The sequence below is a fragment of the Periplaneta americana genome, chromosome 10, assembly GCF_040183065.1.
Source record: "Periplaneta americana isolate PAMFEO1 chromosome 10, P.americana_PAMFEO1_priV1, whole genome shotgun sequence".
Classification (NCBI taxonomy): Eukaryota; Metazoa; Arthropoda; class Insecta; order Blattodea; family Blattidae; genus Periplaneta; species Periplaneta americana.
The window spans coordinates 139,645,745-139,662,979 of NC_091126.1; the positions used below are offsets into that span (position 1 = coordinate 139,645,745).

At 37.1% G+C, this 17,235-nt stretch overlaps 1 protein-coding gene across 1 annotated transcript in view; it reads right to left on the reverse strand.

The window, feature by feature from the left end:
• LOC138707741 (MAM and LDL-receptor class A domain-containing protein 1-like) overlaps window positions 1–17,235 on the reverse strand; it is a 280,376-nt gene that overhangs the window by 44,872 nt on the left and 218,269 nt on the right. Inside the window, exons 12-14 of the mRNA XM_069837606.1 lie at window positions 12,602–12,710; window positions 8,612–8,786; window positions 1,129–1,216 (exon numbers count right to left, since the gene is read on the reverse strand). Coding sequence (XP_069693707.1) covers window positions 1,129–1,216; window positions 8,612–8,786; window positions 12,602–12,710 — 372 coding nt within the window. The remainder of the gene's footprint in view (window positions 1–1,128; window positions 1,217–8,611; window positions 8,787–12,601; window positions 12,711–17,235) is intronic.

Sequence of the window (17,235 nt, forward strand, 5' to 3'; positions counted from 1 at the left end):
AAGGCTTTAGCGCACGAGATATTTCAAACCCCATTAGGTAGCTGACTTCTTTGCATTTATCTATCTCATCTTTCTCTTCTTGGTTATGATTAAAGACATGTCAATTCCTGACGTTTAACAGTTCGTTGGCACATAATACTGAATCAGGTTTTCTACAATATTATTATCAAATGAATAACTAATAAATAATTACCCTGATCTAAAGATTAAGAAGATTAAAATTGAGATAAAACCTAATAATTTTTTCCTTCTAGGAGAAGATCTAAAAATATCAATATTCATGCACGTACGGAAGAATTATAGAAACACATACTTAGTGGTCAGTAATAATAATAATAATAATAATAATAATAATACATTATTCAGCGTGACAATTAATGTTTCTATATACAGTACTCCTAATTGAACCGTTGAGCAAAGTAAACATACTACATTTTGTCCGACAGAACAAGAAAAAAAGTTCTCCTCATTCTTTACGAAACCACCTCTTACTGCTTGCAGAGATAGAGTTTGTACAGCAACATGATACCGCCACTGCTTGCCTTCAGTACGTGAATGAAAAACACAGCAATGTACAGGAAACTCCTCGTACCCGTTTGAATGTCTTTGATGACACGATGTAATCACGACACACGCTTTGATCACCTCTGTTCTATTATGACTGTGTAGGATAAAGTTGCCTAATTCCGTGACAGGTCTTTTTTTCATTGAATGTCACGATATTGGATATTTTGCTGAGAAGTTCACCGATGTTTCAAAGTAGGCGAAAGATGCACTCTTTCGAGAAACATGTCTGGCGATATGGTCGAACGGCAAAGTTTTGACTGACATTCAATTTAAGAAAAGTATCAGGGGATTAGGGGTATCACGGAATTAGGGAACTTTACTCTACTTCAGCTTTGTGTATGTGTGCTGTACTTTGTAAATTTGAAGTGTTCTTTTTTTTGTATAGCAGTTTTACCGCTGGTTGAATGTCAGAGAAAGCCGTATGACCTTAATTCTGCCAGGTTAAATTAACTATTATTATTTTTATTATTACTATTATTATATTAAAGTAAACGGCAGTACTACTCAGCACAATATTACTTGGGAATAGGAGATGTGATCGCTCAAAAATAAGTCACTTACTGCTGCACTCTCCTTCATAGAACGAAACGTCGTCAATGGCAATGGCTCCGCTGGCTCGATTAGGGCCCCACATTCCCTCGAATACTACCTGCAAATAGATAAAAGATGTTTAAGGATCGGATTATTGATCGTTCACAGACTGGCAAAATAGTGCAAGAGGAGAACAGATAACGCCTCAGATATATTTCATCAGCAATGGGTCTTTAATTACTAAATATATCTCTTACAAAAGATATAAATGTATCTTATCTATAACACTCTTTGCCAACGATGTGCACGTAGACGTGTAGCCATTTCCGTTTATGTCTGCATTTTGTGATTACTATTAAAGGGACGGGATAGTGATGCCTGTGCGATTAAAAATTTTCAGTACAAAAGTTTAGTTCAATATTTCTAGGCTTTTAATGCTCAGACTGGATTAAAAATTCCCATGCTTATACAATCAATCACTCTGAATTCAGTGGTATAAAAGACAACTAATTAAATAATTGATTAAATGGCGATCTTACTCGTGTTAATTGCGTAAGCATGTGCGGCTTACAGCTGTTTCAGTGCTTCTTCACACCATCCTCAGAGCCTACTAGATCTCGGCATCATCTCCAACTTCGCTGCCTGTTGTGTTCGATTGTTGAAAAGTGTTGAAATGTGGTGCCAAATAGTGTGTGTCTTCTGAAATTGATCTGTGTGTTGAGAATTTGATCGGGGTGTGTTTTAGTGTGTCTGTATATTTCATATTGTTCTAGTTTTTGGTTTTTGGTTGTATGTGTAGGATTTCCATGTCTCTATTTATGTTATTGCATGTGTGGTTAGCATTAGTTATGTGTTCGGCATATGTAGATGTATTGTGTCCTCTGGTTATTGCTTTAATGTGTTCTTTGTATCGAGTTTGGAATGATCTGCCTGTCTGTCCAATGTAGAAACTGTCGCAACTATTGCATGTGAGTTTGTATACGCCTGTGTGGTTTTATTTATTTATTTGTGTTATTTGTGTGTTGAGATGTCTTTGTAGTGTGTTTTCTGTTCTGTATGCTATGTTGTATTTCTGTTTTCTGAATGAGGATGCAATCTTGTGTGTGTTTTTGTTTTCGTATGTTAGCGTGATGTATTTCTTGTGTTCTTGTGTTTGTGTTATGTTTTGTGTGTTATTGTGTTTGTTAAGGTTTTGTTTTGTCTTCCTTATGATGATGGTGTCTATTATGTTCGGGTTGTAACCATTTTCTTGTGCTATGTATTTGATTGTGTTTGTAGTGTACGAAAGATTCAACATGGACAACTAATTAGTTTCGTATGCAAGTACAAAAGAAAGGCTCTAACTGATAACCTGTTTTCCCATTTTCCTAAGTGTACCTCATTTTTTAGGTGCACATTACTTCTTGCAATCTTCACTCATATATCTTATATTTTTCTTAAGTTGTCTAGTAATGTATATTTTAAATTCTAAAGCAAAATTTATTTAAATATTTCACCCCTAGTGAAACAGAAAAAAATATTGAACTGTAACATTTTTTGCAATTTTTTTAATGCATATATATTTTTTCCTCGTCTTATGTGTGTGGTATTCTTAAACTACTACGTAGAACACAGGCTGCAGAAAATATTGTAAAAGTTTCATGTTAATTTATTCAGTAGTTTCAGAGAAAGGTTCACTTAGGTATGAAATATCTCAACTTATGGAAAAATGCATTTAAAAAAGAAAGATGTTTGAGTTACATGCACGGCCAAATTTAAAGAGGCTATTTAAATGGCTTATCTGCAGAAATACCCCCCCACAATATTTATATTGTTTTAAATAACAAGTCTTCTACTTCTTTAACACAAAATAAAAACTCGGATTTTTTACGCCTAATCACTACCTGGTTCCCTTAAGAATCCTGTTCTCAGATTGGGGGGCACCAATTAGGTCTGATTCTGTTAGCCCCGTATGTTAGGATGACGTATGAGTATGGAAATAGGGAGTAGAGCTCTGCACTGGCTCGGGTCAAGCCCGCGGGTCTAGGTCCGTCCCAGCCTGGCCCGTGGGCCGGGCTTGGGTTGAAATTCACTTACGCTTGTCGGGTTCGTCCGGTCTCGAGCCTTAAATAAACGAAAATCTTCTTTATTTAATTATTTACTGATTGAATATTAATACGAATATTTTAATACATGCACGGATAGATGTCCAACGGAGATCCATCCAGAAAAGTAGACTACCGGTATCGTAAATTATTGTTTAGTTCGACTTAGAATTTCGTAACAGCATTTGTCTCGTCTGTACTCTGTGATAGACACAGAGCACTGTTTATTTGTATTGCCTGAGAGACTGGGAGATTACTCTTCCTCCTGCTCCTACTGGAGTGATACCTCTCGCAGGTGTGTTCCTGGGCTCTGTGGCCTCTGCTTTATATGCTAATCTTCAGGTTTCGAGTCGGGCTAGGGTGATGATTACAATAGAACCTCCATTATCCCTGGTAATGAAGGGGATGGTTTAAACGGTTAATCCGTAGCATAAAATATTTCAAATTATCTTCGTGGTGTTGTATTTAAGGCGCCAGGTAGTGGATCAATTCACTAATTTTGGTCCGGTTGTCAACAACGGGTTTTTAAGAGGAAAGAAAATTCCTTCTAATGGCTGTCTACAGAAAAATATGAATAATGGAGGTCTCATTCGCAGATTTACATACTTTACCCTTTTTTTTATTAAATGGAGCAGTTGTAACTCCAATCTCCTATTCTGATGCTAGATGAGCCATAGTTTCCCTTTCCCAAACTATTCAATTATTCGCAATTTTTTCGATACGTTTTTTCTTGATACCAGTGGAAGACATTTTATATAGAAGTTACACAGTAGGTCTACCGCTGTGGAGTAACGGTTACCATGCATGACCGTGAACCGAGCGGGCCCCGGTTCAAATCCTGGTTGAGGTTTATTCAGGGATTTTCCCTCAACACGTTAAGAGCAAATGCTGGGTAACTCTGGATTCATTGCGCTGGCATTATCACCTTCGTCTCATTCTGACGCTAATAACCTTAGAAGTTGATAGAACGTCGTAAAATAAACAATTAAAAGATAAAAGTTATATAGTACGGCAATTCGAACAGTAGACCACACTGTGTAATGATAAAGGATTGTAATAATGCTCTCTTTAAAAAAAGTACGTACTAATACAGACCTGGGCGTTATTAACTCGATTGAGTAACTACAGATCACCCTTTAACTCCCCACTCAACCTTCCCCGGCTGAGATAGTACGGTACGAGCGGAGAGGAAGTCAGTGACGGATTGTATCAGGCTTTTACGAACTTAAGGCTCACGCTGGTCGCCTAAAATCCACCACTGATGCACAGAACCTTAATCTGCATTTGTTTTTAAGGCGGTGTAAGCGAAAAGGACATGTGTGGGGGTGTCTTTGTTCCTTTAATTTCCCTTCTTATGCCAGGACTGTACTAATATAATGCACAAAACAGTATCCCATGTAAATTATTTCTGAAATAATAGCGAAACAAAAACAGTCGGATAATCCGCTACTCGGTTAATAGGGTTCCACTGTATAAGCTAATCTTCGGCTCGGGTTCGGGTCTAGTTCAGATCGGGCCTAGTCTAAGAATTTCAGCCCGTGCAGACCTCTAGTAGGGAGGATGGTTGTAGATAAAGGTGATAATAACGCACTTCCTCTTAATGAGTTGAGTGAAAACCCCGAAAAAAACTCAACCAGGAAACTTGCATCAACCAGGATTCGATTCTGGGCCCGCTAGATTCGCAGTCAGACACGCTGGCCACTACTCGAAAGTGGTGGAGTGGACGTCTATCTATAGCATAGGATACTTAACACGCTTATTGCAATTTCATAATTTTCTTCAAGTCTTAAACTTAAGTGTTATTAAGAATATATACCCTAATATAAAAGTAAACTCGCTGTTTTCCTATCTTCTTGGAATATTTATCGCTTCAGTTTCATAGAGTATACAGAAAGAGCCAGTAACATTTTTGCCATACTTTCATGTTAACTCACCTTTCAATATTTTCCTCCTTTCATTTCAGTTTCATGCAGTATGCAGAAAAAGCCAGTAACATTTTTACCATATCATGTTAACTCACCTTTCAAAATTTTACTCCTTTCACTTCAGTTTCATACAGTGTATAGAAAGCCAGTAACAGTTTTACAATAATATCATGTGAAGAGCATAGTTTGAAACCGTATTAAGTCCACCAGTGGAGAGAATTTAGTTTGATACATTTTCGTATAGTTTCTTATTCGATCTGTCATGCTATGAAGTCGGATCGCTTCGAATCATATTTGTAAAGCGTGTAAACGAGTGCTTAAATGTGGTGGTTGTTGTTTAAATCATGTTCGGTTGTGTAAAGTGTCTGGATCAAATCATATTATGTCCAATATTCATTTTACTAAGCTAGAAAAACACCTTCCAAGAAACTCTGAATTGCTGAAACTTAAAGACTACCATTTTATTTATAAATTTTTGGGTTGCGTTCACATTTTCAGTGAAGAATGAAATGCGAGGAACTACAAAACATTGAGTGCATATTCAAAGAAGTTATACGGCATGAGTGAAATAAAACGAATTACATTATGTACAAAAGTTGATGAAAGATGAAACTGTAATAGGATAAAAATAGAACCCGACTATCGGTGTGATGATTCAGCTAAGAAATTCATAACCATTTTTATGCTACTATCACCATTTCAAAAACTGGGGTTACAGGCTATAAGGATGATGGTGGGGTGGTAACCTTTGACTGGCTAGAGGAAGAGGAAGGGTTGAGTAGAATTTGAAAGAAGTTAAGATTTCTATGAACCTAGACTTTCGACGGCAGAAAATATTGCATGAACACCCTACATAACCAGATTTTAAAATAGTAAATTGGCATTTGGTAGATATTAATACATAATATTACTATTTAATACGGATAGTAACGATGCGTTACTTTATATATTTGTTTCATTACAGATTTAATATAATGCAATTATCTATTATATATGGATCAAAACACATTATGCCCAAAACATTCTCTTTAATTTCGTGAAATATAAATAAGAAATGATTTCATTTTTGCAAGTTCCTGTAGGTACAACTGAAGTATTGTAACACATTTCTTTTAAAACTTGTTCGGTTCAACAGCATAATTCAGTTTTTCGTCATTCCTGCAAAAATTCCTTCCTGCACATAGGCCTAATAAGGCATGAAACGATGCTCCTCACGTTAACTCACTTTTCACCATTTTCCTTCTTTCAGTTCAGTTTCACACAGTAAGCATAAAGAGCCAGTAACATTTCTACTACAATATCATGTTAACTCACCTTCAATATTTTCCTCCTTTCAAGGCTTTAAACTTATCTAATTTAAGTTGTGTAAGTGAAAGTGATAATTAAATGTTATATTTATTTATCAAGCAAGTCTAGATTGGCTACTTAATTACTGAATTCTGTTCCATTTTTTCTTTTCTTCAGTAATTAGGGTTGAAGTGGTGCTGGAAATAATTTAACTAAAAATAATACCATTTCTAGAAACAATGAAAACAACATCAGTATTGATGCTCGGAATAATGAACATAGCAGCAGTAACAAAGAACGAAGAGTATCTGTGCTGGTAATAGAGGTAGTCACGAAAGTAGTGCTTTGCTTACTATATAGCTGTCATATAAACTGTTAACAGAACCACTACTGCTGCAGTTACATATAGTACCAGCACAATTACTCCTCTCATATCCATTGCTATTATCACTACTTTTTGTTTCCTTTTCACTTGTTACATAATTTACTATGATTAAATTAAAATATCTTCCTCTTTTCCATATGTGCGTGTTTGGAAATGCTTTCCTTACCTTCGAAAACCTCTAAATCCATTCTCTAGTTTTCAAAACAGTTAAGTCCAAAATAAATCTAAAAGAAAATGTAATTTTCCACGAAGAGACAAGCCTGGAATTAACATGATTACACCTAATGATAGTAAACTATTTTATGAAAGCATTACTTATATTCCAAGAACGTTTCTTCATATAGAAACTGTTTTCTTCGTTTCCCTGAAAATTTTCTTCTTTGGACTTGGCGGGTTTTGATTTTAGGCGCCTCTTGTTGCCACTTACACAGACATACTGTCTTCCGAATTCCTCTACCCACAGCTGTACTTTCGTACACTTGTTTTAGACACATTTACTTCAACTAATATTGTATAATATCATAAGCATAGCTAAACTGAAGTATGTTGCACTTGTTTAGGAGTAAGGAATCTGTTGTAGCGTGACGCTTGTAATTCCTGTGTTAGGCTACTTGTGTTTGAGAGCATGGTGTCTACTGAAAGACCCGTGACGTAATGTATACCCCGTGCAAACTTTTACTAATCCCAATGTTGTGGGACTAAGAAAACGATCTTTAATCATTAGCACCAAATATACTGTATTGCTATAATATACCTACATTATTAACAGAATCGCTACTGGAAATAATGGACATAGCCGCAGTAGTTGAAATATTAAAGGTTGTAATTGTACACCAGTAGGCCTACTCGTGCTAATAATAATGAATATTTGATCATGTGGAGTCATCTTGACATGAGGTACCAAGATCAGGGAAATTTACAGGTTTGCCGCTATTGTGTGATAAATACTCAATATATATAAATACAGTAGAACCTCTATTATCCGTGTTAAAGAAGGGGATGGGCTGAACTAGGCACTTTCCTACAATGTGGCCTCCGCGATCTCCAGATTTTAATCCGGCCGTCATTTGGTTGTTGGGTTACCTTAAAGAACGAGTTTTTCTGACACATCAAACAACCCTACTGCAAATGAAAGATGCCATCTCGCAAGAAATTGCCAATACTCCAAAGCATCAGCAAAATGCTGTGCATGGTGTCGCAGACAGATTGCTGTGCGTTGAACAAGAGAACGGCGGACATCTTTTTCTAGTAGGTTATTTTACGAAGCTTTATCAACATCTTAGGTTATTTAGCGTCTAAATGAAATGAAGGTGATAATGCCGGTGAAATGAATGCGGGATCCAGCACCGAAAGTTACCCAGTATTTGCTCATGTTGGGTTGAAGGAAAACCCCGGAAAAAAACTCAACCCGGTAACTTGCCCCGACCGGGAATCGAACCCGGGCCACCTGGTTTCGCGGCCAGACGTGCTAGCCGTTACTCCACAGGTGTGGACTCGCGGGCATCTTCCCAATATTTTGTAAACCCCGTTGTTTTCCCACCACTGTAATGTATTTGTTTTTCTCTATCTGAAATATTATATTTATAGCGGTTTAATGTTTGAACTCACTTTTGAAATATCTTATTTTATAATTTTCAATCCAAGTGTAAGTGCGATAAATTTGATGAGATGAATTGTGTTACCTCCAATGCTTTCATGTTCGTGTTCCCACTAAATGGCGCCTGGTGTAATTACTTGTATTTATAGAATATTTTCACGTCTTCATATACGGTAAAACCAGGAGACTCCTTTCCCTTTATTTATTCTTGCTAAGTTTCTGTAAGACTGTATACCTTGTAGATCTTGGTCTCTGTAATCGCCACTTGACCATAGCGCCACGTAGGACCCTGGTTATTGGATAGGTGCCATATTGGAACAAAAGCGTGACTCTTTCCAATTTGCAGTAAGACTCGCAGGACTCCGAGACTGGGACCGCTGACATCGATGAAGGGTTCGTACATGAAGTACCTGCAACATGGTTCAGAAATATTTTGAAGAGCTCAATCTTTCATAGTATAGACTACAGGGTCATTTCTGAACTCTGATAACGAATTTGAATGACAAAATGTGCGTCAGAAGTCACACGACAGCTGAACTGTGGCGCGAGGTGACAGACCACTAGTGAGTGATCTCATAGTCAGAGAGCACGGCGACTCTCAGCAGAAATTCCAAAGCAAATCGATCCTTTTTGGGAGGGGTACATAACAACCATTTTCGATGCCAAGTACAGTTAAGTGAAGATAAAAGAAGCCTGCAATAAATGAGCTGGGATGGCATTAATTCCAGAGTGGAAAAAGCAAGCAAATCCAACGTCCGTCACAAGTCGCTGCACCTCACGAGATGATACAAATTAATTCCATTCGAGCTTTACCAGTCTTACTAAGTACACAGAAGAAGCCTTTCTTGGAAATAACGAAACCCCTTATTAGGTACACACAAGATGTCTTTCTTGGAAATAACGAAACCAGGTTTTTTGCAGGCTCTTATGATTTTCACTTGGCATCGGAAAGGGTTGTTATATACCCCTCCCAAAAAGGCTCGATTTCCTTGGGTATTGCTACTGTGGCACACCGTGCACTCTGATTATCAAATCACTCACTACTGTCTGTCACTTCTCGCCGCAATTCAGCTGTCGTGATTCCTGACGCACATGATGTCATTCAAATTCGTTATCAGAGATCGAAATCAACTCTGTACATCCTGCTGTCCCCGAGATGCGTCGAGGTAAAGTAATGGACAGCAGGTGGAAATATATATTCAATGCGGTGGTCTGTACAGTTCTTCGTCTTTGAACACAACTTAGGTTAACCATTACAACCGACTATCTCCGTAAGTGCACAGTGGATTTACAAAGAATAAGTAGATAATTTTTATCATTTTGGTTTACCGATGGACCGGAGCGCTGGTCCTCGGCGAAAACCGAGACTGTTGCCGCTAGAATTAGTACCATAATAGCGCCACATTTCAAGGAATCTAACCAAAAATTACAGTAATTCACAAGCAAACATGGATCATCTTTTAGAGAAAAAAGTGGGGTATAATAATAAGAATTAACATGTAACAACGTGGTTGTATTTCTTGCAGTTTATACAGACACACCATCTACGTAACTAATTTTTTTGGGGATTGTTGCGACGAAAGTTTGAGAATAGCGCCAATGTGATCTAACCTAGCCTCCGTTAAAATTATCTGTTTGTTCGTGGTTTTTCGTTTAATATTAACCCCGGGTTCCCAAATTTATTTACTAACTTATGCACTACCTAACACTTCGGTGGACGAATATTCGGAGTTTTCACAATAAACTCCGTACAAACTCGTCGAGCCGATTCATACTTACATTGTTCCACACAAACACTCTTTTTTTCTATAGTCAATTAGCGAGACATTTTATGCGGTATCTCACACGAAACTGCACTCACAACAATCGCACAATTTCATAACACTCATGGGAGCGTCCAACGTAAAGAGTATGGAATCAGAATGGGCGGCGGACGGTAGACTAGCGTCGGCCTGTCCACATGCTGTAAGTCGGTAAACCAAACCAGTAACAACTCTATATTTTGGAATGCGAACATAGCGTTGCATTTGATAAAGGTGTGTTCTATGTCATAAATAGACTACGGATTTTAGGTAAAAACCTATTTTAATCTTTAAAAGATAATTTCATAAAAACTTGCAAGTACACGTTTCATATAAAACTATGCCTAAAATTAGTATTTAGTAGCACCTAAAATGCCTATTTTGACCTATTAAATATGGTTTATCTCTAATAAGTCAAAACACCCATTCTTATTTCGAAAATTTGTATTTTAAATTCGAAATGTGTCCTGGTTCTGTTGGAAATAAAGTACGGGATAAACTGGAGTAAGTTCTCCAGAGAAATGTAGGACCGAAGAACCTGCGTACTACACCCTATATCCTAGCAGGGAAGAACACGGATTTACAATGTAACATTCCTGTCGAACTAGTGTCAAAATTGAAATACGCTCCTGTTACTTCATTGGATGTGGTGCGTTCATTTTCAGCATACAAATTTGTGTTGAGTGACTGACGACATTGCTTTTTAGTTGAAAATTTAGAAAAAGTATTAGTAATTTATTGTGAAGCTAATTATGGACATTAACGGACAAGGCTTGTTAAAAATTGATTATATTTGACTTGTTTGTGTACTGAACTTATGTCTAAAACTTATTTTTCACATCTAATTGTTTAGTTTATGTACAACTAGTTAGATATTTGTTGTTCTTGTAGGCCTACTTTTAGTAGTAGTGGTGGTAGCGGTGTATATGCATTTGAAATTATTAAATTTTAGAAGTGAATTCCTGTTGATTTGGAACATGATTTTAAAGAAAACATTACTTTTTGTTTGAGGCTATTTTCAGTTCTTTAGAGACTATTTCCTACACTTTTAATCCTATTTTAGCACCTAAAATTACATTTTAACGACCTAAAAACCCTTCCCTAGTCATAAAACATAGGTGGAGTTATTTACTACTCTCCTTCAAATAATATAAGTTACTTAAATTTGAAGAACAGGTATACCTAGAAGAAAACGTGAACAAAATGGTCATAAATTCTGAACCTATAGTGAAGAACAAGAAGAAGAAGAAGACGAAGAAGAAGAAATAAGAAAGAAATGAGTAATAGATAAGATTAGGAGAAAGAGGCGTTAAGGAAAAAGAGACGACTAGAAACAGAACAAGACGGAGAAAATGCAAACAAAACTGTTTTCAAGTGTCTAATTGTCATGTAAGACATATCAAAACATCAAATATTAAAAATCCGTATTTTTTACAATATATTATTGCATTGTTTCCATAAAATTTTCAGTAAACCAAAAACAATAAATTTATAATAACTAAACTACGAGACATAGCTATAGGCCTAAGCTTACTTATGATTCTATTGTTTCTAATTCTCTTCAGAACACAGCATCGATTGTGGTATCTCCATTGATTTTATTTTATTTCCTTTTATAGCACAGTGAAATACAAATTGGAATAACATAACATATAAAGTACAAATGAATATAACAATAAAAGAATAAAAACACACTGACATTACAAACAAATAACATTATTAAAATATTCCTGAATAAAATGAAATGAGTTAACAACAAGCCATTGATGTAAACTCGTTTCTCTATTCATCCGTCCGTCCGTTCATCCCTCCCTTTATACCTCCCTCCATCCATCCATCCATCCATCCCTCAATCCATCTATCCATCCATCCACCCATCTATACCTCCATCCGTCCGTCCATTCATCCATTCGTACGTCCATTCATTCATTTCTACGTCCATTCATTCTTCCAGTCCCCCATTCATTCATTCATTCGTTGCGTATCTTAAAAATTTAGTCCATGACCGCCATATAATTTGTTTTCACATCAGATGATGCGACAGGAAAAGAAGGGCAAAATGAATCGAGAATGAAAATGGAAAAAGAATGAGCAGGGGGAAACCGTAAAAAGAAACAGAAGAACCTGAGGAAAAGAAGAAAATATGAAAGCAAACTGAGGAAGGAAAAGTAAAGGAGAAAAGACGAGCAAATGTGGGAAAAGATTAAAAGCAAATGAAGAGAGGAAAGTGATAAAAGAAGATTAGGAGTATGGCCAAGGTAAGTAAAGAAAAGAAAGTTAAGGGGAAGTATGGCGAGAAAAGACTGGAAAAGGAGGACAAAAAGTGTCATGCCCCTGTGCTTGACAAGAGAATTCACCAACTTAACAAAATGAAAAGTCTATTTCTCCTGAAAGTCACCCATTCTTGAAGGAAGGACACTCACCAGAAGCATAGACAGCGTGGCTCCTCCGACGCAGGGAACTGCAAGGACGTCAACTGTGTGGTGCTGCCTGTGGGCTGCAATAACTTCCGTCCCAGGTTCAAGTAGTATTCTGCAAGAAATACGACTGGCATTCAGAGAGCATTCACGATAACTAGTACGGTTGTAATCTTGTCTACCTCCGAAATTTTAAATATAACTTTTCTGCCATGTTTCCCAATTAGCGGAGGACTTTATTATACAGCGCACTATACTATTGTCAGTGCATTTCGAACTGACGTACCAAGATCAAACAATGAACTTCATTTGTAATCCTGGAATATTCTCCTCAACTAAACTCAGCTGGGACAGCCGGGATTACCAGTGGTTCAGTTCTCAGTTTTCAGTTCAGTGACTCGTGTGTGGTTTGTACGATTATACGTGACCTTGATCCGACAATTCGAAATGCGCTGAGTATAGTCCCTCTTGAGGGCAGGGAAAAGAGCTGGGACTGCTCTCACACGTATGCCGCTTGGATAACTCATTATGCTACACGGGAAGAAATTATATGCATGACCTACGGCTCTCTCGTTCTACAGATTCCCTTCGGGTCGCCCCCAGCTCGCTTCAGCCTGAAGAATCCCTCGACATTCCACGTAGGCATCACTGTAATTCCTCAACCACAAGCTCAAGGAGAGTCCACTGTAGATAAGCACTACTACCAGCAACTAATGCCACTTACCACAAAGTCCGAGTTCGGTGGCGACCCACAGCCGACTTTGGACGGTTGCCAACACGAAATGGGGGAAACAGAGATGATGAGAGAGAAAGTTTAGGTGAAGTGGAGATTGCTTTTAGCATGAGTACCCCGAGAAAACCCCTCCGCAACATCACAACCTGCTGGGGATCGAACCCGAGCCGCCTGAAAGTAAGACCAGAGCTCTTGCATTTCAGCCAAAGACGCAGACGCTCCTAAAGCAAACTCTTTTTAAAATAACTACTCATGGACCCCTATTTTTGAATACGTTATATCTGTATTGCAGTTACTCTACCTAAGTGAAACAATTTACAGGTTTTACCAAAAGTTTAAGGACACTCCTCCATAGGTGATGTTTCATTTTGTCCATATACATATGCTGTGAAACCCCCTGATGTTTATACAGGGACCAAATACCTGTGAAATGTCAAATTTTTACTGCAAACTCAATCTGCCTACCGTCCAAATTATGGATTATGCAACAATTTTTGTGCGACATCGTGCGTATTTGCTTGCTTTCCGCACAGAACCAATACGCGGTAAGTATGAAATACCACATTCAGTATTCCCAACGTAACACACATAACAATTTCCCTCTTCTTACCGCTTAAGCGCGACATTCATTTTACTGCTTTAGACTTTTAACATATTATTTTTAGAGACGTTTAACATAGCAATAATTATAAATTGGAAACTTACCACTGCAATTTCACCTAAATTGCAATGTTAATTATTGTTTTTAAATATTTGCAAAAATTAAGTAAAGTCTACTACTCCACGAAACTTATTGCATTCCTGATACAAGTAACATTAAGGAAGCCGTGAAAAAATCAACACGATTCCAGATGCCGATGTTATTACTGTAATATGTTATATAAATAATATTGTTAAAATACTAAAATGAAAAATAAATCATTACATAACCTTACCGTTTGTTTTAAGTTCGCATTAATAGACTGGGGGGAAAAAAGACAGACTTATATCACGGCCTGCTGGAGTAAAGTAAACACAGAAAACATTTTATAGCAACAATGTTGAAGAAAGATATTTTGGTTTTCCGAAGTTGCCGTCATTAAACAGAAACGAACATGGAGATTTCATTGCAACTAATTAGAAATTCGTCTTTCAGGTATGTAATAAACGATCTTCGCACAAAATAATGTACGATACACGAGCGGTATGTTTGTTTTCATGTTCTCGGAAATTAAAAAACGCAACTACGTTTCGCTTTTTCAATCTTTTCCTCGACCATGAAAACGTCAACATACCGCTCTTGTAACGTATATTACTATTCTGTTATGAAACTTATTGAAAAATTACATATTGTGTAGGAAGAATATTAATTACTCCAGAATGAGTTGACTTAAATCAATGAATTTTGGAATGGAGTTACATATTATCTCGTCATTCATCCACATCCCAATAATCTGCGACTTCACGTCCACATTCACCGAATTTCGATCTATTTTCTTCTTCTTTTTTTTTTCAAGGAAGAAATCCAATCTTTCCACACATGTAAGAAACTTCACAGCTGATTACTAAAAATTAAGGGAATAAGCTGATTCACCAATGTTACCAACTCCCAATGTAATGTTGTAAATGGCAGTGGGGGACCGGGATCTATTTGCCGCGAATCTCAAGCTCAAGAAAATTTTAGAAAATGACAATTTTTCCTGAAGAAAAAAAAACCATTTGCATTACAATGCCTGCACGAACTGGCACTTTTTTAACAGAAAACAATAATAGCACAAGAAATCTTTGAGATATGTCTTAGTCCATTACAAATTTCACTGATCTAAGTCAATCCATTCTGAAGTAATTAATTTTTTTCTTCACGATATGTAATTTTTCAGTAAGTTTCATAACAGACAAATATTGGTATGTAATCCACAGTTTGGAAGATAGACAGATTGAGTTTGCAGCAAAAACTTCACTTTTCACAAGCATTTGGTCCCGGTATAAAAATCAATGGATTTCATATAAGTGTAAGGACAGGAGTGAAACACCACTTATGGAGGGGTGTTCTTAAACTTTTGGTAAAACCTGTCCTTGGAGAAAATGTGTATTAGATGTTTATTAGTAAAACCAGACCACAAAGTTGCAATTAAAACTGCTTTAAAATTTAAGTAGACTGTCTTCTATTACACATTAATATAACATATCAAGCAGCTAATTTTTCACTTAGACAGAGGAGGGACCAAAAGGTTTACACTGCAGTCTGAGGCTTATTGTACTTACCACTTCTGTTCTGTAAATGACTGGGTAGCCGAACGGCCGTTCTCTTATAGAAGTACAGTACGATTATTTTGTCCTGACAGTCGCCGGCTATGTGTGCCTGGGTCAGTCGAGTCCATTAAGTTACGCCATGGGGTGTTTGGGTATGTCACTCGCTTTCCTTCGGAGCGATCGGATGTCATGCGTGCGGTAGAGCAGTACGTTTCTAGTTAAACTCTACTGCATTCCTTTACCGACCGCTCGCCCTTATCTCTACTCTCCCCACTACTCCTATTACTTCCCCTCTTTAGCGTTGCCGAGCTGTCAGGACTAAATAATCGGTCTGTACAGCATGCCGCACCGTGAACTTAACTCGGGCTATCATATGAATCATGATTAAAATTATGTGAATTAATGATGATGAAATGAGTCCGAGGTCCAAAGCTGAAAGTTACCCAGCAATTTTGCTTCAATTAGTTGAGGGAAAACCCTAAATTCCTCGAACTTGGTAACTTGTTTCAACCATGATTTGAACCCAGGTCCACTCGTTTGACTGTCAGACGTGCTAACCTTTACTCCACAGCGGTGGACATGTCGAGCAGTTACTAAACTTAAATGTAATATGAGAAATACTGTAGTAGTCTATCCTTTCTCATTTCTTTCCTTCTAAATCTACTTGCCAGTATCAATGTCAGTTGGGAAATAGGAGGAGAAATGTTTTTTTTTAGTTCCTTTATTTCAGACTTCACAATATTTTCCGAAGTCAACTCGCTTGTGGTTTATAAATCCATTATTTAACGATGCTGTATCAACTGCCACGTTATCTAGCGTCGATAGAGTCGGTGATAGCGAAATTATATCTGGTGAGACGAGTCCGAAAATTCATCATGAGATTATCTGATATTCGCCTTACTGTGGCGGAAACTTTGAGAAGAACCCAACCATGTATTCAATCCAAGCGACATTCGGACCAATGCCCAAGAGCAGCGTCGAATCACTGCAGAACATTCGTTATGCATGTGCTCTGTAGTTTATAGTAAGAACCTTAAGTTTGAACTTTTGTAATGCTTTATGTTTAGTTACCGGTATTTATTATGGTACAGGCTGTAATTTACAAAATGGGACGAATGTGATGTATCAGGTTGTGCATCTATTATTACCGTTTAAGTAAGGAAGGCCCATTTCAGCATTTGCTTTTCCTTGTCACGAAGAAAGACGAGAAAAGTGGATTCGTGTTGCATACCGTGCAGATTTCGAACACGGTATATATGCTTTTTTTTTATTTCAGCTGGCAGAGTTAAGGCCGTAAGGCCTTCTCTTCCACTCAACCAGCAAAAAGTGTATATACATATGCATGAACTTACAAAGAATTCAACAATTTGATTTAGATGAGAGTTACATGTATACAAGAGTTATTTACGAATTAAACAACAAAATACTATGAACTATTAATTAAACACTGAAATAAACTGTGTAGCAGAATTAAACTAAAATACATAGAATGTTAATGTATTTCAAATAATATTAGATAATAGAAAGAGATTATTATGAGACAATTTTGAAAATACAGCACAATCAGGATGATGTCTAAAGAAAAAAGTAACAGTGTAGTCAGTGATAGTTAAAATCAGTATGATTGGAGTGAAATGCTAATAAGGTTATCTTTTAAGCTGTTCTTAAAGGTGTT